At 38.5% G+C, this 22,560-nt stretch overlaps 1 protein-coding gene across 6 annotated transcripts; it reads right to left on the minus strand.

The window, feature by feature from the left end:
* On the minus strand, positions 12,937–17,061 carry LOC107643995 (phosphoribosylglycinamide formyltransferase, chloroplastic). 6 transcript variants are annotated; one of them, XR_001621168.2, is made up of 7 exons: positions 16,649–17,045; positions 15,727–16,353; positions 15,294–15,405; positions 14,154–14,330; positions 13,931–14,057; positions 13,659–13,769; positions 12,937–13,325 (listed from the first exon to the last, which is right to left on the minus strand). XR_001621168.2 is itself a non-coding variant. In XM_021124395.1 (7 exons), exons 2-6 carry the CDS (start codon positions 16,073–16,075, stop codon positions 13,664–13,666), a joined length of 879 nt encoding a protein of 292 aa, XP_020980054.1. In that variant the 5' UTR covers positions 16,076–16,143; positions 16,649–17,045; the 3' UTR covers positions 12,937–13,325; positions 13,659–13,663. The 6 variants fall into 6 exon arrangements, 5 of the variants coding, with proteins under 5 accessions (XP_020980054.1, XP_020980053.1, XP_016203245.1 ...); XM_021124395.1 differs by having other exon boundaries at positions 13,659–13,777; positions 15,727–16,143; XM_021124394.1 differs by having other exon boundaries at positions 13,659–13,777; positions 15,727–16,226; positions 16,649–17,044.

Raw genomic sequence — 22,560 nt, forward strand, 5'->3', positions numbered from 1 at the left:
TAATAAAACAAACACATATCCACACATAAATTCATTTCAAATAATCCTACTATACTTAAAATAAAACACACAACATAATCCATAAATCAATTATCAACTTCCAAATCAATAAAATTTGAATCTGATCCAAAAGTTGAAACACCACCTCGCCTAGCATTTTGAGGAATCACATCTTCACCTTCACCTGCAATTAGAAGAATACCCAAATTTAGAACAAGAAATAAATACTTAAATATTATATAAATATTAAATTAGTAACTAACAATCTAATTACCATCAATAAATCTTTTATTCTAATTGCGAGTACAAATCACAACCTCAAGATTTTCTGGCAATATTCGACTTCTATATTTGTTAATGACATGAGCTGGTATACTAAAGGCAAATTCCGAAGCAACCGTAGTAATTGGAATACTTAATAAGTCATGTGCCATGATTGATAACTTCGGATAACGATTCTCATATAATTTCCACCATTCCAAAACATCTAAATCTTCAAAACAATCCTTTGACAAAAGTAGCTCCTCCAAGTATGTATCAAGTGGATTCTTTCCACTAGAGACCTCAGCTTGATGGTTACCTTTCATCAATTTCTAGCAAAATAGAAATAAACTATCTTGTTAGGATAGAACAATGACAATTAATAATACAAGAGAATCAAAATATGTTAAACATTATTTACATCAACAATCGCAAGTCGCTTCTTGCTTGCACTTTCAGGGGTATGGGCCATGGATAAAGATTGAATACTAGGTCCTTGTACTTCAACGGTTAAAAGGAAATTCTTGTCATATTTTTTAAAAAGCTTGTATAATTTCTTTTTCACATGTTCCACCTTCCTTTTTGCAGTCTCAGCATCAATCTCTTTATACATAAGCTATAAAGTAGAAATCTTAAGCCTAGGATCAAGAATAGCACCAAATGCAAGAATGACACTATACTTTTTCTAATACTTCTTAAATTTGTTCATCATCTTTTCTCCCATGCTCTTTAGAAGCTCATCTTCACTTCTCAAACTTCCCATCAAAATACATTGAATATGATAGACTTGTAGAAAATACAAATTTGAAGTAGGATAAGATGTGTCAGAAATCAAATTAGTAGTTTCATAAAAGGGGGATAAAAATTCACATATCCTTTCGGCTCTCCCCCATTCATCAACCAAAGGACAATGCTTATAAGCATGATCGGTTGCCTTCAAATACTCAAAGGCCTTCCAATACTTGATAGTACTTTCGAGCATAATATACGTAGAATTCTATCAAGTAGTAACATCTAGATGCAACCCACTTGTAAAATTCAAACCCTGATCGCTGAAACACATTCTTTAAACCTTATCATTCCACTTTTCAATCCCCTTACATATTTCATACTTTTCCTAATCTTATCCAATGCATCATGAGCAATTTTTAATCCATCTTGCACAATAAGATTCAAGATATGAGCAGAATAACGAATATGAAAGAACTCCCCATCACACAACAACTAATCATGCATATTTAATGTACTTTTCTAATGATCTTGGCATGTATCATTAGCAGATACATTATCTGATGTAAGAGTCATAATCTTCTTTTCAATTTTCCATTCATTTAAAAGCTCAAAAATCTTGGAAGAAAATTCAAATCCCGTGTGAGGAAGAGGCATAGACAAAAACTCAAAATTTTATTTTGTAATTTCCAATTTAAATCAACAAAGTGAGAAGTTAAACATAAATAACCCTCTGTAGTGATGGATGTCCACAAATCATAAGTCAAACAAACTCTATTAGGAATAGCTACTAAAGTACTTTTAAGCTTTTCTTTTTTACTTAAGTAAATTTTCAGCACATCCTCCTTAAGAGTATTTCTAGTAATCAGGCCTAGAGTTAGACTGATGTATTTTACCCAATTCTTAAATTTCTTGTTATCAACAATGAAAAAGGGAGCATCACAATCAATCACAAAGGCAGCAAACATCTCACGTGATACATGATTATCTATCTTGAGAGCCCCCATTTTATTTTGCATTTCTATCAAAGTTCGACCAATATCCTCAAAGTCTATTTTCACGCACCTATCTAGATGATGCTTAAGTGACGACGTCCTATATTGTTTACCACCAGCCTTAAACTGCTATTTGCATCCATCACATTAAGCACGATCTATACCATCATCACCAGGTCCAAGCTTTGTGAAATATCTCCACACATTAGATGTTTTTGCCTTCATCTTTTTTTTTTTAAATATCTTCTGTAGTTTTAGATCTTTCTTCATTTTTAGGATTTTGTGTTACATTCCCACCATCAACTTCCATAAAGACATAATTATCCATTACAGAATCAACAACTCAACCTAAATAATATCAATACATAACAATATCGAAATCAATAAGAAAATATTCAAACAATAATCAAACATAATCAACTAGTACTAAGTACTAACTACTCATCACTTATTCACTTACAGTCACCAGAAAACAAAAATGTAACCTACAGTTATTTTTTTTCCTTTTTATCTACTTTTTTATCCTTTTCATATAAAAAAGTTTAGTAATCAAAGATAAATATAGGTAAACACAACTGGATATGAAAAAAAAACAACAACAACCATCTTTATGAAAGATTTGAAAAGAAAAACAAATAAGCATTACAAAAATATCTTTTTTGTTCCCATATTCATAAGATTGATTAATATTTTAATCCTAAATTAGATATTGGTATTTGACATTTTGACTAATTGTCACATATGTATTCAGTTAATTGTTGTAAATCACTTACTAATCACAGAGCCACCGAGAGGCAGAGGATGAGAGAGGAGCGCCGCCGGGAGTCTGAGGGTCACAGAACCGCCGAGAGATAGAGGAGAGAGGAGCAAAAGGCAGAGCATAGGTGCCGACGAGGCACAACACCGCCAATGACGAGAGGCAGCTCGCAAAGAAGAGGAACTGGAGCCATCCGCCACGAACTGCGATTTGTGACGCCGCAAGACTGAGGCAAGGCCACCGGCACAAGGAAAGCGAGTGAGGAGGGAGCCGAGCTACTGAAGCTCAGGGAGTTAGGGTCACTGGGTCAGGGAAGGGACGAAGGGTGGCTGTGGGGTCTGAGCTAGGGTGTGGCCGTATGGGCTGTGGCATTAACTAATAGGCAGCATGTGTGATCTGTTGTTTGTAGAAAGAAAAAAAATCCTAATTTTCAATGTATACCCTATGTAAATTTACTAAAATATCCCTTAAAAAAAGGATGACAATTCGTTAGGCCAGCCCACCCCATCCCGCTTAGGCCCACGGTTTTGGCAGATTTTTAAAATTTGGAAGGTTCAAAATCTTGTCCTGAACCACCTTTTTTGGTGGTTTTGGTGGTTTGACCCGACGGCATCGATCCATTTTGCCACCGCTAGTATCTACCTTTGCTCCATGATTTTGACCTGATCCACACTTACGGTTGGGGGTCAGCATGTCTCGCGCATCTTTAAAGGGCATTGTGTCATACGTCACGTTATGATACTAAGGAGATGGATGGCCATATTAATCTTTTGTTTGTTTGGGCATGGGAGCGTGCCGTGTATTGCACCCGTACCGAGATAGTACCTTCCAGCAGCTGAAGTACCGGTTGCTCGGAGGTAGCAGTTCCTATTTTAGTTGTGTATTCTATTGATGATGCATATTTTTTGGATGACACATCTTTAAATTTTTTCAGTGTTACGTGTTTCAGGTGGAGTCATTCCAAATGAACCGCTGCATGGTTATCGAAGACCACGGTGACATTTAGGCAGGAAATACACTACATGGAAGAGGTAAATATTTTTTCTTTGTGTGTGTTAACATCCAACATTAATATCAAGGTTTTAATTTTCTAATAACGTGTAGTTTGTGTGGTAGCCATACGAAGGAGTGATCATACCCGACGAGCTACATGGACACCTTGAGGTATGTGACATTGTTGCTCCATTATTGTCGTTCGAGTGTGACGAATGGCACCTTGAAAACCGAGTGATGCATCAGTTTAGGTATGCACAACCCGTCTCGGAGGTAGCAAGCGTCATTCCATTGGAAGAGCATCGCATGACTCTTCACAGAGTGCAGCTTTATGATTGAAGAGTTTTACATGCGAGGTGGATAGTGGTATGGGACATCCGTCGTAACACTCGGTTGCGGGATGGGCACCCCGTTCTGACTTGGGACTTTAGACCATCGGCTGAGTACCGTGATTGGTACGTGGGATCGTACGAACATCTGCTGATGTTGTCGGGGCAAGTTCCTTAGCATCCACCTCAGCCACCAGCACCTCAGCCACTAGCACATCAGGGACCACCTCAGTATGTAATGTGTGAACCATTTCCCTATTATCTCCCACAACAACTAGACCATGGTCAACATAGTCAACACGGCCAGTCCAACGACCATGCCGAGCCTAGCCATCGCAGCTGACACAATAAACACAGTTATCTTAGTCATGTTAGCCAGTCCAACGACCCAGCAGTCGCAGCCGACATAGTCAGCACGACAAGTCCAGCAACCACGGTGAGCCTCGCTGGCACAGCCGTTAGAGTTAGTCCAGCCGCCACATTCAGCCCACACAGCACATTTCGCCCGGATAGCAATGGGCTAGCTTTCCGTAGGTCCCATCGCAGATTCCCATTGATGGGGATGGGGATCATCATATATAGCAGTGGGTCGACACTAATGTTGGTCATTTTGCAGATTATGGTCATTTTAGCACTATCCCTACACCAGCAGAGTCTGGTCGACAAGGGTCTGCTTCTGATCGCACTTCAGGGCAGGTGTCGTGTGATTACCGACAGAGTGGTTTCATCGCTCTGCATATGGTTTTTGACTCTACTTGTATCAGTCTACCTGATACCCTAGATGAGGTTGTTGAGGAGTACAACCCCGGTGCATATGCTCCGGCAGAGGCAGGTGGGTCGGCTACCCCGGATGTCAGTTCAGAGTCATCCGTATAACCTATGGGATAGAAAGGAATCCATCTGATAGGTTTACTCCGTCGCGTTTTGGTCAGAGCATGATGGGCAAGGGACTTGATTGGATGATTCAAAAGAAGTAAGCAGGGGTTTAGTAATTAAGTTTAGTTTTTAATTAATGTTTTGTAAGTTTACCTTATCGAACTTTAAATTATGGTTTCGGAATTAAGTTAATGTAATTTTCAATTGACCTTTTGTAAGACCATTGTATGAAATCGGAAATTATCATCTCAGAAACTGTCAACTGTAATAACTCACATAAGTTAACATGTAACTTAATAATACAAACACGACGATGCATACAGACATTAACTGATAAGAATACCTTAAAAATACGAGCACGACGAACCTAAAAAATATTAACTGATAAACTTAACCGTAAACATACAACACAACGACCAACAAAGATATAGGGTCCAGCATCATCACCAACTCCACTCGATCCAGCATCATCACCAACTTCTCCACTCGGTCCAGCATCATTACCAACTCCACTCGGTCCAGCATGCTGAGGACATCGACTCCAACTATGACCCTTTCTATCATAGAGACAACATATCTGAGGACCACACATTTCTCATAAATTCATTTTATTGAGGTATCTGGTCAATTTGGGGAAATATTTTGACGTTCGCTGCAAGGCGTTGTTAGCGACCAATGTCGGTCCCGAATAAGAAGGCCATGTCTTTGGATCGCCTAATAGTACAAACTCAAATCTGTAGACTTTATGAACCTCTATCATTTTTTACACATCATGCACATACAGCTGCCAGTCGAGTCGCTGGTTGGCATAGCAAGTAATAACATGTCGACATGGTAGTCGTTCCACCTGAAAGTGCCCACAGTCACACGTCCATCGCACAAGATCAACTCCCAACACCTTCCCATTAGGCATTTCATGCACCTCAAACACCTCGTTTTGTCTATCAAACCGGTGCATAACTATATTTCCAGCACGCTTGTGATCGTGAGCCTCGGCACTCTTCTGCGTAAATAGCTCGTTTAAACGATAATATGTTGCTCGGACGAGCACCAACACAGGGAGGTTTCAGACACCCTTCAGCACTGAATTAATGTACTCGACAAGGTTTGTCATCATATGGCCCCTCAATGTCCCTCATCAAATGCCAATACCCAGTGTCTAAGTCCAACGGCATCGCACCATCGAGCATATGCCTCGCCTCGCTCTTACAACCTCTTATAGTTGATGTTGTACTCCTCCACCTTCCTTGAATACCCAATGTTGACCACAAGTTTTTGCAAGTACAGAACTTTGAATGCCCTTAAGAAGTTGCTACCGATGTGCCTAATACAAAACATCCACCATGCTCTTGGAGGTTGCCAATTACCTCCGGAACAATTTGTTGCTGCCCGAATTGACTCATGCCGGTCTGAGATTATACCCACACCGTCTTTTCTAACAACATGCCTTTGTAAATTACTGATAAAAAGTGTCACGCATCAGCGGTCTCCCCCTCCACTAGGGCAAAAGCGATAGGCATAATGTTCTGGTTACCATCTTGTGCAACAGCAACCAAAAGTGCACCTTTGTATTTTTCATAAAGGTGTGTGCCGTCAACCTGAACCAGAGTCTTGCAATGCTTGAACGCTATAATGCACAAGTTGAAACTTCAAAATACGCGACTTGGTGGGGAATTTAAAGTCCACAAACTAACCGGCAAGTATACCGGGTCGTACCAAGTAATACCTCAGGTGAGTGAGGGTCGATCCCACGAGGATTGATGGATCAAGCAACAATGATTGAGTGATTTACATAGTCAGACAAACAGAAAATGGTGTTTAAGAGTTCACTAGCATTAAACAGTAAATTCAGAGAATTAAGAAAGCAAACAGTAAATTTGTGTGAATAATATGGGAGAAAACAGTTAAGGTTTCATGGTTATTTATCTTTCGCATTAACTTTTCTTATCAAGTATTTTAATCATGCAAGATTGAATTCATATCAAACTATATATGACAAAACCCTAATTTCTTAGTGATTTAGTCTCCTCTAACCTAGTTAACTGCGAATTCCTTGGTCACTTAATTTCAATTAGAAGTTTAAGTCTAATTCTAGTTTATATGCCACAGAAACCCTAATTACCCAAATATAAGAGGATTATATGTCACGTATCCCATTAAGTCCAGATAATTAGTGATTTAAGAGAATTTATTTTCAAGTTGTTATTCAAGTAAGTTGCTTTTCCAAGGTTCACAAGAACTCAAATAGAATAAGGGTTATTCTTTCGATCTACCCAAATCCTTAAGATGAAGAACGAAAACAAATTCTTGAAATTTAAATCAAGAAATTAATTAAAATAGAAGAGTAATAGTATCAATCCATACAATAAACAGAGCTCCTAACCATAACAGTTGAGGTTTAGTTGCTCATGGATCAGAGAGAAAACAAGGATTCAGAAAAACTATAAACTGTAGAATGAGGTGCGTAAAAGAGAAGGGAGCCCGAAGGGCTGAATCTTTTCCCTTTTATATCTAATCTTAATTAATGTAAAATATATTTTCTAAAACTAAATAATATCTTTTCCTATTTGTAAATAAAATAAAGTTTAAATCAAAATAAAATAAACTCTTCGTGCGGCTTCAATTGGACAAATGGGGACCACCTTAGGATTACTTGTGGTGCCAAACTTGGAGAATCCCAAGTTTGGCGCCACATAACCATATGAAATCTTGGATTATGGTGACCATGGAACCAAACTTGGAAAACTCCAAGTTTGACTTCACTTCAGTGCCTTGCAATTCCTGGGATTCTTCAGCATTGCCGCCAAACTTGAAACCTCTCAAGTTTGGCTTTAAGTTAACGCCATGCACTTCTTGGAGGTGGGTGTGGCGCCAAACTTGGAAATTCCCAAGTTTGGCTTCACTGAGACCGATTGCTTTGGAAGATTATATGATCATGCTGCCAAACTTGGAAAATCCCAAGTTTGGCGCCACCAAGGCAGTGATTCCAGAAGAGAAGTATAGACTATTATATATTGTTAGAAAGCTCTGAAAGTTGGCTTTCCAAGGCCATTGAAATTGAGTCAATTGGACCTTTGTATCTTAAGTTATGCTCATTGGAGTGTAAAGAGGTCAGGGTTGACAGCATCTATGAATTCTCTTTGCACTTGTCTTCAATTCTTGATCCCTCCTTGTGCTTTGGCTTCTCTTTTCCTAAATTTTTCTGCAAGAATCGTGAAATAAAAAGGATGAAAGCAATATCCTATTTAAATACCAAAACTCTTTATAATTAAGCATTATGCGTTTATTTCGTATATGAAAAAGCATAGAAAAGCACAACATGATGCACACGCATCAAGTATCCTGACACCATTCGTCTCCTCACTTCTATTATACAGGGGTCATGTTTTTATCTGGAAAATTGAGCCAAGAATCTTCCGAACCATGACCGAGAACCACCATGGAAAAGCTTGATAAAAATCTTCCCAACCACCAAAAACTTTGGCTATGGACTTCTGCTTTGCCAACCAAGCCTTTCGGTAACTGATGGTGTAGTTGAACCTTGACTGGACTTCCGCAATTATAGATTTCACCTTGATGGATGGGTCAGTCTCAACCAATGGCCTTATAGTCTCAGCAACTATAATCGAGTCCAACTTGGAATGATCCTGTGAAATCGTTATCATGGTGCACGTGTGCCTTTCGTTGTATCTGCTTATCTCCCAATAACATTTTTTCCGTATCAAGATGGCTCAGATAAGCCAATCACACCCACGCCCATATGTCTTGCATTTTGCATAGAACTTCTGTGGCTCAAACTCATAAACATTGTAGTCGACTCCTCTACAGATAGTGTAACTTCTAATTGTTGCAACGACCGACTTTCTAGAACTATATTCCATTCCAATCCTGAACTCTCCATCCTCAGGATCAGCAACACCTACAGAAAGTAGAAATCATCATTCATTGATCCATCCAAAATATAAATTAAGAAAAGCATATTATTCACTTATCAAGTACCTATATTTGCATATTTTGAGAATTTTGGTGCATGCATGGCATCAAGATCCAAGTTACACATAAAAGGTGAAACGTCCATCGATTGACTAACTGCGGGAGGAACCACTACAATCTCTGCTGCTACCTCAACTCTCACATCACCATCCTCATCTTCGTCGTTGGCTTCATAAGTAGCTTCAAAGTCCTCTTCGAAGTCACTGTTCATTTCTTCGTACACTGCAGCTCTATTATCCTTTATATCTGAATCATTTTGAATCCCATTTGCCTCTATGTTTTCAAACTCAACATACAACTCAATTTGTGGCTGTCGAACCTGAGTCTGCCGGTGAATTTGGAACATATTCTTCATACTCACTTCATCAATGATCAGCATAATATCAAACTATATTAGACCACCAAAAACTATAACGAGATTCCGATACAGAATACTGCTCACTCTCCTCAACATACCATTCTCCATGCTTTGACAGAGACCATTTTGAAGCTCCATGAACGTCATGTTGCATGGAACCACAAACAAAAATGGATTCTAGCATACAAACCTAACTCCCTCATGAGTATTCTGTATATTCTCACCGTTACAATACACTACCAAGTTTGCAGTACCCTCTATCATACTAGAAACACACTCAAACAACTATTATCTTTGCTATGAAATAGTACCGAGCTTGGCCTTATATAGGCAGGGCACTTAACATGCCCCCACGTGTCGAAGGTGCCCTCGAATCGCACATTGCCACGTCAACTACACGCACCCCACGTGTTGCTAGCTTGCCCTCCACGTGCTGCATCAGCACGCCCCCACGTGTTGATCCTGCACATCTGACATGTCCACCATTATGTAAATACACCAAAAACGCCCATTTCCATTCAAAATACCAACATACTCTCCATATTAGAAAAAATGAGCTAGTAATTGATATATATATTTATAATATGGGAATTATTATTTATCGTATGTGAATGAATTATTGGTTAAGTAGTTGTGGAAGGGAAAAGGAAGACTTGACACATTGAATATACTGTATGTAACATAATAAAGTAATTTTTATATGCATACGTATACTATCATAGGGTTTAGGTTTTGAATATAAAGAGCATGGGACCAACAAATGGACACAATAGAGGGTCTGTTGACTTGGCTCCATTGAGGCACCAATTTTGAAGGATGGAGGATAACATGCAACGATACCTGTTCTTCAGTCTTCATAGTGACAAAGGGATTTTTTCTTTTGGACAGTGTTCAGGCCGGATAGTCCAACTCGAACCAAACCTAGATCTAAACCCGTACCTATCCCCCGGTTTGAAGACTCTCTTCTTCCACCTTTAGCAGCGTTGTTCTTCTTCTACCACATCATTCCACCATGCCGCCTCCCTGCAAGGAGTTTCCATCGATGCCGGTTCCTACACATTGCTCCTCCATGACATCGTCTGTCCTTGCACGCGGCTCTTGTCTGGCATTAATATGCTTCTGCTGCTGTGTTGAGAACCATCCTCTCTGAGCCCACCGTCCTTGCACCCGCGGTCAATGCACCTGCCTTTGTTGCCGAAGGAGCAAATTTGTAACTACCCATTTCAGCAATTTGGGGATCTGTGTTTTAGAGAAGCCACTTCCAGATAATGATATATAATACTTCTCTTTTTTTCCTTTCTTTTTTTCTTTAGTGAATCTTATGTGAGGTTCTTTCTTTGGACTTCAACTTCACATGTTTTAGATTTTTTTTCCTTCCAATAGACACAAAAAGTAATGCCTGTGGGTAAACTATAACGAAAATATGGGCCAAACATGTTATGGCATTAACATGTTGTCTAGTCTGGCACAATCTTTGGGGTAATTTTTGCTGCATCCCCCAAACAAGTTTGAAACAAGCAAGGGTTCACCATTGCAAACAAGAAAAGTTATATGGGAGCAATCAAATTTCATAATAAACAAGGAAACCTCTGACTCTTCCGGATAAAAAGAAATCGGCATCCTGAGCGCCTGATTTGGACAGGTGCAGGCTAAAATACACTAATAAATGAATAGTGTTAGAGATATAACCATTCATGTTGTCTTTTTTTATTAACTTAAACTTTTAGAATGAGTGGTATCATGACATGGTATCAAAACTCTATGTCTAAAATGTCTAAAGTTCGATCTTTGATAAACCTTCACTACAACATTTTTCATCTGAGACAACATTTAAAAAGTGTTGCCTAAAGATTGAAAAAAGGTTGTCTTTGATCTATAACAACACTTTCGGATATGAGGCAACACTTTTGGGGGCCTTGCTGATGCGGCCATTGCCTTAGATCAAAGCAACGCTTTTTCACCTCAAAAGCAACACTTTTGAAAGCAACTCTTTAAAAGCATTGCCTATTCTAAAACAAAGACAACGCTTATGAGTAGAATTTAATGCAATCATTAGGTGTTTTTTTTTATTAATTTTGCAACTAATAAAAAGAATTGCCTATTTTATTACTATAGCAACTCTTGGAATCAAGGCAATACTTTTTTGCTTTAAAAGCAACGCTTTTAGAAGTAACTCTTTAAAAGCATTGTCTATTCTAAAACAAAGACAACGCTTATGAGTAGAATTTAATGCAATGCTCATTAGGTGTTTTTTCTATTAATTTTGCAACTAATAAAAAGTATTGCCTATTTTATTGCTATAGCAATTTTTGGGAGTATTGCATATTTGACCAACTATGGCATCACTTTAAAAGCGGTACCTTTTCTATTATTACTATGGGATCAATCTAGCAGCGTTGCCTCTAATATTTCAACATATATTATAATAGACAAAAAATATTGTACTGTCTAAAAGTAAAAAAAAAAATAGTACAAGATAAATAAAAAAAAGGTCTATGCAAAAATGAAACAAATTCAAAAGAGATTCTTATTTAAAAAGAAGTGTTAGAGATATAATTATTCATGTTATCTTTTTTTATTAATTTAAACTTTTAAAATGAAAAATATCATGACAAATAGCGATAATTTTAATATGTTATCAAGTGGTTGAATATATGAATGTAGCACCTCAAATTATGTCCTTTTTATTACAACGAGATAAAGAGAAGTGTCAATTCAGACTACATATTGTTTGGTAAATTAATAATTAGCATAATTCTATACAAAATTACAACACAGGGCAAAATAATTTAAAAGAAATATGTGTACACACACAAAAAGATAACTCGGTACAAAGCACATTCTGCATTATGTTGTAGTATTTGAAAGAGAGCTGCACTTAAAAAGTGTAATATAAACAACTTGATCCAAATAATTCAATTTTATATGGGAAAGGAAACAAAAGCAAATGTTAACTAAACATAAGCTCCTGGTATCACCAAAACTTGAAAGTTGAAACCATCTTTAGAATTTGTAAAACTTAATTGTTATGATCGTATAAGATTGTCTCCTTAATCATTATCCTTGTGTATTACTATTACCTAGGACTAATTGCCTTTACACTATTGGTTAAATATATAACTTTTATTAGAATAAATAAAATTAATGGGTAAGAGTGAAAAAAGGCCAACAATCTACCAAGTGGCTGGCCTATAATCGGCTAAGTCTAACACAAAATAACTTTAAACTCAAGCTATTTTAAAAGTTTAATTTCTTTATTCGACTCGGTTTGGTCTCACAAATAATATCTTTAGACTCAATTATTTTGGAAGCTTAAATTTAATAGATCAAACCTAAACTTACGAAATAGCATGATCGACTTGCCAGGTTAAGAGAATTTTATCAAACTAAAAAATGTAATCTAAATTCTAAAATATCACTATGGTTAACGAGATTAAGCATCGGATATTTCACAAACTTTGAGAATGAAGTACTATGATTTCGCAGCTTATGGTAATTTTTATTTAAACAAAAAAAATGCCCAACTATCTCACATCGATTGCTGACCCACACAAGTGAATCAAAACTCAAAAGGATAAATATGCCCCCAAAAATGAGAGTGAGTGAGAGAGAGAGAGAGCCATAGAGCTCACCCAAAAAATTATGTATAAAGTACAAATGTGATACAAATATATATAAGTATATAACTGAATTTGGATGCCATAGAGCTCACCCAAAAAAATAACAATAACAGAAGGCAAATTGCTACTAAGATGTGAATATGAGATGCCAAGTTTCAAGTATGGGGTAAAAGGGGTCCAAAATTATGAAATATGAAGTCATCAGCCCTCATCATCTATTGGGAAAGAAAAATTACAACAAGTTTATATATACAATTCTAAAGAGATGTTTGTGGGTTCCTAATTAGATTATTAGATTATTCTTCAAGGGTTTGTGGACCCCTTGAAGGATCGCCCCCCTAATTGCTCATTTATTAATTCTTTCATTAGCTAATTATTTATGTATTTCTGAAGTTCCATAGATAGCGAAATCCCCTGCAGAAGAAACAAAAGTCTAGTTACTTAAGGTTACACTTATGTTATTCAATCCTTACTCTTAATATTAAGGTAAATGATATCAACCACCCTTGAGAATTGAGATTAAGTGATATTACACACATCAACCCACTATTGGCAAAAGTATAAACTAGTCTCCTTAGGATTTAGATCATATGGCTCTCAATACACAAACACCCTTGATAACTACGATATTAAGAAATGTCATATGTAATATCACTTAACCTCATGGGAGATCAATGTAATTTATCTCTGATGTTATGAAACAAAAGTGTAACTGAAAAGGAATTGAAAGGCAAATTAAATTTACACCATAATTAGCAGAACTCGTTGGGGTTATCTTTGCTCCGGATGAGAGGGACACCGTCTTCCCTCCAAACTATACGCTCTTCACACAAAGCTTCGACCACCTCCACGTATAACCTGTGTTCCTAAGTTCAAAAATGAAAACATAAGACAACAATGAATCGCTAGGCTTTTGATTACATCAACGTAAAGGTTCATGCATGCTTCTTGTGGCAAATAAATTTGCTGAACTTTCGTTTAGGATTGAACTTGTTTAAAGATATATAAAATGCTATTACCTCCTTGAGAACCCTGGAAGCCAACTCGTCTGCAGTGTCATTAGCCAGTACAGGGATGGCACATTGAGCAAGGATACGCCCCGTGTCATAATGTTCGTCAACAAAATGAATTGTAGGACCTGAATATCTAACCAACCCAGAAAAATGAAGCACAAATACATGTCTCCATACGAAGTGTGACAATTCAAGTGAAACAGGATGAGAAGTTTGGCGAGAAGTATACCTTGCGCCTGAAGCAATTACTGCTTTGTGCACCTTCATACCATAGTATCCTTTGCCTCCAAAAGCTGGAAGAAGTGATGGATGAATATTTAATATGGACTTTTCATAAGCCCGAATCAATTCAACTGGTATAAGTTTGAGGAATCCAGCTAAAAGAATATAATCAACTTGGAAACTCCTGATGAAGAGAAAAAGTACTACGTTAATACTCAATAGTATAACCACATCTACGTGGAATATCAAAATTATTGCTTTTGCAAAGTTGCAGCTTCTTTGGCATCTCTTCTATACTAATAATGCAGATGTCCTTCAATCTAAAAGTAACACATCCACCTTCCGACACAACTTACAGTACAAGAAACGAACAAAAAAAAAAGAGGAAAAAGAATTTACACTCAATATTGTTTAATAGATTCATATTGGTAAAGAATTTCACGAAGTATACCATGTGCTTTGTTACTTAGGTTACTTAGGCACTTCCGATGTACTGATTAGGAAGACTGTTCCACATCCTGTGACAGACTTGTGTTCATGAAAACCAACCAGTCTACTAGATTTTTACTTGTAGATACAAGGTTACAAGCCAATACCACAGATACACAACAATCATAAAAGATAACAAAATAATAAGTTAAGGACATTTATAATTTATTACATATGTTCTTGGACACGTAGAAATTTCCCATAAATCAAAATTCGAGTTTCATCATATGGTGATATCCACAAAAGATGCAAATGATGATTGAGATATACACATGCAAATATGAGGATGAAAAATTAGCTAAAAAGATGTTCTTATCTCTGTTGATAAAGCTATTATTTTGCACTGAAAGGTGGAAAGCAATCAAAGCAGTAATCATATTTTCTGCAAGTGCATATTCACTTGGAAGATTTGGTGGCTCCGTCCAAGAGGTCCAAAGTGGCTATTTGAGTTAAATTTTGTTGTTTCTGAGAAAGTCTGGTATATTTATCTCTATTTTTATAGAAAAAGACATTTTTTTACAACATGGTTGATCTTGCACGTAAAGAATGTGAAAGTATTTCATAAAATTGTAATAAAGAGACAGATTAACACACTGAAGAGTAAACCAAAAAAGCAATTGCAGCAAATGAAATAAAGAAGCACTGCACTGCACCACACCTTAGTGTGTCAACAAGCTCACTTGGAGATAGCCCATCGGATCCATCCTTTACTTTAGGGAACACAACAACTGGGATACCATTATTTCTTGCATACTCAGCACCTCCACAATCTGGAATAAAACAAATGAACGAAAGAAACTTTCAGTACAACAAGACACAAAAGGCATCTAATAGAAATATTGAGTTCAGCTCATTCATCTGTAATATATAAAATAAAGTACTAAACTCTAATTCTTTTAAAAGTTCATATAAATATGTGAAAAAGAATTTTATTTAGTAAACAAAAAGTAATTTACTTTTACCAAAATAAGTTGAAACATTCAAACCCTTATCCAAGTAATCTCATTTAATCAACTATCATTGGAGAATACCAGAAACATAAAAATTAAAATAAAAGAAGCAATGAAAAAAGTCAAGGATTTAAAGCATACCAGGTTTATTTGTGACCAAAACAAGAACATCACCATGGAGTGAACCCTTCAACGAAGCCTCATGAATGGACTTGAAGTTGGACCCTCCACCGGACACGAAAACTGCCAGCTTCTTCCTCCTCACCAGCGCAGTGGCCCCAACTTTCACCTCCTTTGCTTCTTCTTCTTCTACCGTCCTCCTCACACAAAAGACCCTTTTCTTCTTTCCCTCAGTGTAACTGCATCCCAATCTCAGAATCCCAAGGTTCTTGGGCCCAACATAAGGTAAAGTATGAAGCTTTTTATGAGAGGGTAGCAGGAGTGACGGGGTTTTGGGGCAAAGCCTAGAGAGGATTTTTTGAGCTTCCATGGGAATTGTATCTTCCGAAAAGGAAAGGAAAAAATAGGAAAATGTTCAATTCTGTGTGTGAGGAGGAGCTTTTGTTGGAGTCAGGTGGGAAGGCGAAAACGGTGGCGTTTAGCGATTGAGGAGATGATCAGATGACACACAACACACAAGACTGCATTACATGTATGGCAATTTTTTTTTTAATTTGGTTTTCTCCTACAACACCTATCTTATTCCAACAGCACCAAAACCCTAAACCGTAAAACCTTTTCCGGCTTTTCACCAAAAGCCTCCGACGCCTGAACACAGAGGGAAGAAAAACGTATAAAAAAATAAAAAGTAAATAAAAAAAACCACAAGAACAGCACCTATTATCTAATAAAACTATCAAATATCAATGAAAAATTCTTCCAGTTCCAATCACTTGATTCACAATCTATTAGCATCAATATTACATACAAAATTACAAATACAATTCATCTAGCCTATTACAAATTAAATCAATCAGTTGTACATACAAAGACAATTAGCATCAATACATTAAAACAGAAAAAAAAATCAGTATAAAAAATTAATAACTAAAAAAAATCTCACCTACAGCAGAAGCAGAAAGCCAGAAACAGAGTCAGGGACGATTTTCCAACTTGGGGTCCTTGCAGTGTTGCACCGCCGCAGAGCAAGCCGCCGGCGAGAGAGAGCAGAGCTTCGAAGAGGAGCCAACACGATGACGACGGGGGAAGCAGAGACAGGCGAGGCACTAAGAAGCCAAGGCGGCCGGGACAACACAGACGGACAGAGGAGCAGAGGAAGCAGAGGAAGCAGAGGCGACCAAACACTGACGGCGCGGGGACGAAACAGAGGAGCTGGCGAGGAGAGTGACGAGTGACGACCTCCCTTGTTGGCTGCCGTTGTGTTCCGCAGTTACCGTGCGGTGAGTAAGGTAGAGAGGTGAAGGTGAGTGTTTGAGTGAAGCTGTGTTCATGAATTAACATATTTTAAAATTAGAATAAATGACCATTTATACTCATGAGATGAAAACGCTGATATTTGTATTTATGATAGTTCGAAATTAAATTTATACCTATGGTAGATGTTGTCCATGTGACAAAAGTGTCCTGGCTTAAATCTGAGCTTGGTTCGTGGGTTTTCAAACCTACATGGCACTCCCACCTCCCAAAGTCATATCTAACGTGGATGTGAACGTTGATTATCAAGAGGGGATAGGTTGAACGCATGAAATCAAAACCCTAAGTAGCTTCCCCTCCCCCCCAACACAAACCAGGATCTAGAGAATCGATATTTGTTGAATCTTATTGAGTGTGACGTGTACTCATGGTGATAAAGAATTAGGTCGTACCTCCCGTAATGTCTTTTCGCATATTTACTCCTGCTCCAAGTGATGGCAGTCGCAGTTCTTCTTCAAGTTCGAAGAAGATGAAGGCGAAGAAGCTGGACGGCAGATGCTTCTGTGGAAGAGAGTTTGCGTTGATGGAGTCTGGCACCGTTACGAACCCTAATCGATGGTTCATCAGATGTCCTCTATGGGCGGTAATGGGCAGACGCTATTGGAGTTCAGGTGAGAAAGTTTTTTTTGCATTTAAGTTGACCAATCGGTGCATTTGTTTTGTTTTGTCAGACAAGAGACTGCAAATATTTTGTATGGGTTGATGAAATCGAAGAAGGATGGGAGGGCATAGCAAGATGTTTGGCCAAAAGACAGTCAGGGAGTTCTTATCCAAGGCATGATGATGGGTTCACTGTCACTGAACCTGGGAAAAATCAGCAAGCATCGTCAATCCTGGCGAGAGGGATAGACAAATTTAGGGCTGAAATTAGGGGTGAAATTAGAAAAATTAGAGTGTTGCTTTTATAGATAGCGTTGGGTGTTGCATTTTGTTTGATCTGTGAGATGTATTTCTCTATGAAAATGTAAAATTTGTATGGAGTTGGGGTCTTTGTAAATCATGAGAGAGTGAATGTATTTTCTGATTTTGATATAGACACTTTGATGATGTTGCTGCTTTGTAAGTTCTATATGATAAATTTTATTGCTAGTCAATTGGATATATATGCACATGCAGCTATATTTTCTACTTAAAGAATTATAATTAAGCTCAATCTGTGACATAGAGACCTGATGGTTGTGGTAATGAAGTATAAAACCAGGCATAGTAGGTGATGTTCGATTAATGATAATCTTGTTCCATAACAGAGTGAGTAACAGTTATACATAGATTTTGCAACTTAAAGCATAAGCTGAAAACCAAAAAAGCTAAGTCAACAAGTGGACTGACCATGAAATAAACCAAAAACCATAGTTGATTACAGAAAAAGTAGCATTTCACAGTCAGAACAACCAAAATAGCAATGTTGTTTAGTCCAACTTAGTAAAATAAACCAACCAGTTCCCAACTAAAATTAGTGTATCAGCAATGACAATTACATCAAAATAGCAAAAAAAACATTCAAAACACAGTCTATGACATTGGTGTTGAGTTACTGCTCCCGCTCGAGATTCCATTTTTGGCTCCGCTTGATGCACCTCTCCTGCCTTGACCTCTTCCTTCACCCCTGCCTCTAACAGTTGTGCCTCTTGTTCTAGAAATACCTTCCACACCAGTTGTCGGCATGAACTGCACGAACCTTGTGGTTGTCCCTGCACTAGCACCCTGCAGTGGATTTGGGGTTGTTTGAGAGTTGTGTGTGGAAGGGATTGTGGTTGGATTCTTGGGAGATGGTGCAGATGCTTGTGGGGTATGTGCAGACGGGGGGGTCGCTTGACACTTCTCCTTTTAGGTTGTTTCTTGGCTGGTCCAGTGGTTGTTGTAGTCTGGGGTTGTGTGGTTCCTGGTGGTGGCATCGGGGGTGGAGGCTGGATTCCAAAGAACAACCAGTGTAATAGTATGAGTCGTTAAACAAATGTAATTAAGGAAATGAATAAAGGAATGAACTAACCTGTGCAGTCTGGGCTGCTGTGGAACTGTTTCCCACTTCAGTTGCTGCTGCTTCAGCCTCGGCAGCTTCTAATATCTCCTCATAGTACATTTCAGCCAGCATATCTTCATCCTCATCACTTGCAGGGACTTGGGGTGCAGCACTCCCTTCACCCATTGCTTCCTTTCTCTTCTTAGAGCTTCGCTTGTTGTGACCAGCCTACGTAAAACAGGTAATAGTTAAATTGGTACACATGAAGTTAAACATCGAATTGTAATATACTGAACACACGTGGAGGCAGTGTTTGCATACGATGGTGCCAATGCTCCTCTTAGTTCTATGAGGATCACTCTTATCCTTAGGGGCATCATTTCTTTTGTCTCTCTTCGTTGAAGGTCTTTTGATTGGCTTTTTGTACCGGGGTGGCAGAATTGGTAGGGTGTCAAGGTGCTCCCAGAACTCTTGGCTTGGAACTGGGCGCATTGAAGTCTGATATGTAGCATTATAAGCACCCATCGTGAGCCAGTTATGTACATACTCTTCGGGTCTTCTATTTTGGTAAGCTAAAGCAGCACATGCATGTCTACAAGGTAGCCCAGTCAATTGCCAGAGTCTACAACTACATGTACCTTTGCCCAAGTCCACACTGACCTTCATGAGAAGACATTGGACTTCATAAACATTTTCCGCGTCATCTCCGGTTGGAAGGGGTCTCCATTTGTTGCTCTCTCTCTTCTCTCTTTCTAATCTGCTCTGTTGAGTTGGGGCTAACCTTCCATTGTACCCAACCAAAGCCTTTTTGTTCCTTGCCATGATCCGCATTACGTAGCACCTCACTTCTTCCAACATGGTTATAATCGGTTTCCCCCTCATCTTCTTGACCTTGGCATTAAACACCTCGCAGTTATTATTGGTGTAGTTGTCCATCTTAGGGTACTCACTAAAATGTGCTCTGCTCCACTGTTTCAGACTAATCTTGTCCAAGTATTCCCAAGCCCCTACATTGATCTTTTTTAGCCTATCCATTGCAGCATTGAAGTCCTGTGTCATAGTGGCCTTAGCACATGACCACATACACTTCTTCAGCTACAAGTCACTCCATTTCTTGCGAAAGTTTTGCCATATATGCATGGCACAGAACCTGTGGTTGGTGTTTGGGTACATTTCCTGGACTACAGGAATTAACCCCTATAGATAACCATTAATATAAACAGCATTCAATAATCAATCTTCAACAACTGTCAACAGTTATCAATAAACAAACTTCAATGATAATAAACAACAGTTATCATAATTCAACAATAGCAAGCATGAAAACAATAATTCAATAATAATTCTTCCAGACCCTAAACAACACTAATCATTCTTCTACAGTATGCATCTAAACCTAGTTCATTAGTCAAGCATAAAAACCTATACATTGCAGAATTAAAATACATAACAGAATTAAAACACAAATATCTTCTGCATGTCCGACATGAAGTTAAACCCATTCGCCTGAAAATCTCCCACATCATCCTGAAGGATATCTAAAAACCACTTCCAACTTTCCTTGTTTTCTGATTCAACAATTGCATATGCAATGGGGTAAATGTGGTTATTTGCATCCTATCCTATAGCTGTTAATAGCTGACCCCCATAATACCCTCTAAGAAATGTGCTATCCAACCCTATGAATGGTCTACAGCCACCTACAAATCCCTTCTTGCATGCCTCAAAACATACATAGATCCTCAGAAAAGGGGATTTGAATCAGGCATGGAATTTGTGTGTATCCTAACTGTAGAGCCAGGATTAGTCTTCAGAATCTCATTAGCATAGTCACGAAGAATTGCATACTGTGCAATCTCAGATCCCTCAATCCTCTCCTTTGCCTTCTTCATAGATCTATAAATCTTTCTCTCGTTGATGAGTACATCATACTCAGCTCTGAAGAACTGGTCAGCCTCTCTCACACTCAAGTTTGGTTGAAGTCTTATTCTTTCTTCTAGCTCATCAATCACCCATTTACCATCTGCTGACTTGCAGTGATTGTCCCTACTGCAGGTGTGTTCGTTGACAAAGGTCTTAACCTGATAACTTGCTGGAAATGTCTTCTTGGCACAGTATATCTGCCAAGGACAATCTTCATCGTAGCATATAGCCTTTGATCTTGTAGAGTCACAGCGTGTGAAGAAAATGCTTCTTCCGATGTTTATATTAAACTTTCGGACGGCTTTCCTAAACTGATTTAGAGTCTCAAATTCCATTCCCACTTCCAACCTCACCTGGCTAACAGGGGCATCGGCATTACTCTGAGGAAAGATTGGGGTCTCGTCAGAATCTTCATCACTAGGTATGCTATGCAAGTCCTCTGATTCATAGCAATGATACCCAGCGTTGTCATCAGAAAAATCATCCTCATCAACTGGGACATAAAAGGTTGGAGGCTTGTCCGAATCAGGATAACGGATGAATGACTGTCCTGTAGGGGGGCCTCTTTGTTGATCTTCTCCTGTTATTTTTTGGCCGACCCTCAGCCTCATCTGAAGGATTGGTTTCATTATTCTGGAGAGTCCTGTTGGAGTCAGAAGGTGTGGCTGACTCAGGGATTTCTTGTGAAAGTGGATTTCTGTAAGGATGTGGGGTGTATTGGGTGAGCTGCTCAGGTGCAATAGGATCAGAGACATTGACCTAAGAGGGAATGAATTGGTCTGTCTCATCAGAGTGCCAAGGTTGCTGTGAAGCTTCAGATACATTGGCATCAGGGGGAGGGACTGGGTCTATCCCATGAGTTTGGGATGGTTGCTGCTCTACCTCAAGAGGTGGCTGGGAAGGTTGGGACTAAGTTGATGGTGGTTCATCCGGCTGGACAGGTGTTGGAGGAGGTTGGAAAATGTTATTTGGTTCATGTGTTGCTACAGGAGCTGGGTTGTTCTCTTGATGGGCCTCTACCATGGGCTGAGGCTCAGCACTTTTTTGGGCCTACTTGTCAACTTGGACATTACCAACTATCTCAGCATCGTCATCATCTTCCACTACTGCTAATCTTTTTTTTGGAGTCTTCTTTGGAGTTGGTACCCTTTTAGCACAGACCTTTCTTCTCCCCTTTGATGGAGTCAATTCCTTATCCTCAACTACCACAGGCTGATCCACGGGATGCTCTATATACACATTAATTTTGTTTCCATTCTTCATGGCTGCCTCATACATTTTAACTACATCCATATCAACCCTTAGCAACCTCAACCCATCATCAAGCTCCTTCCCAGGTTCTAGCCAGTAAAACTCAGAAATGGACATATATCCAATGTCCTTCAGCAAATCAGAGATGAAAAAACCATTGAGGGTATCAACGTTTACCCTCTCTATCTCCGTCACTTCTCCACCAATGTAGCTAAGCTTACCAACTGGCTCTCTCTCAAACCTTCCTCTATGATGAATGGACAGAGTTATGTGGATGGTGGCCATCCCTGGAAGTAAAATTTAACAAACCAATAAACACACATTCTCTGTAACTGATGCTAACACAAACCCTAAACAAACTACTATCTATCAATTCTGAAGGAAATACAGTAACTCATACAGTTTCA

This window comes from Arachis ipaensis, chromosome B05 (genome assembly GCF_000816755.2).
Source record: "Arachis ipaensis cultivar K30076 chromosome B05, Araip1.1, whole genome shotgun sequence".
Lineage (NCBI taxonomy): Eukaryota > Viridiplantae > Streptophyta > Magnoliopsida > Fabales > Fabaceae > Arachis > Arachis ipaensis.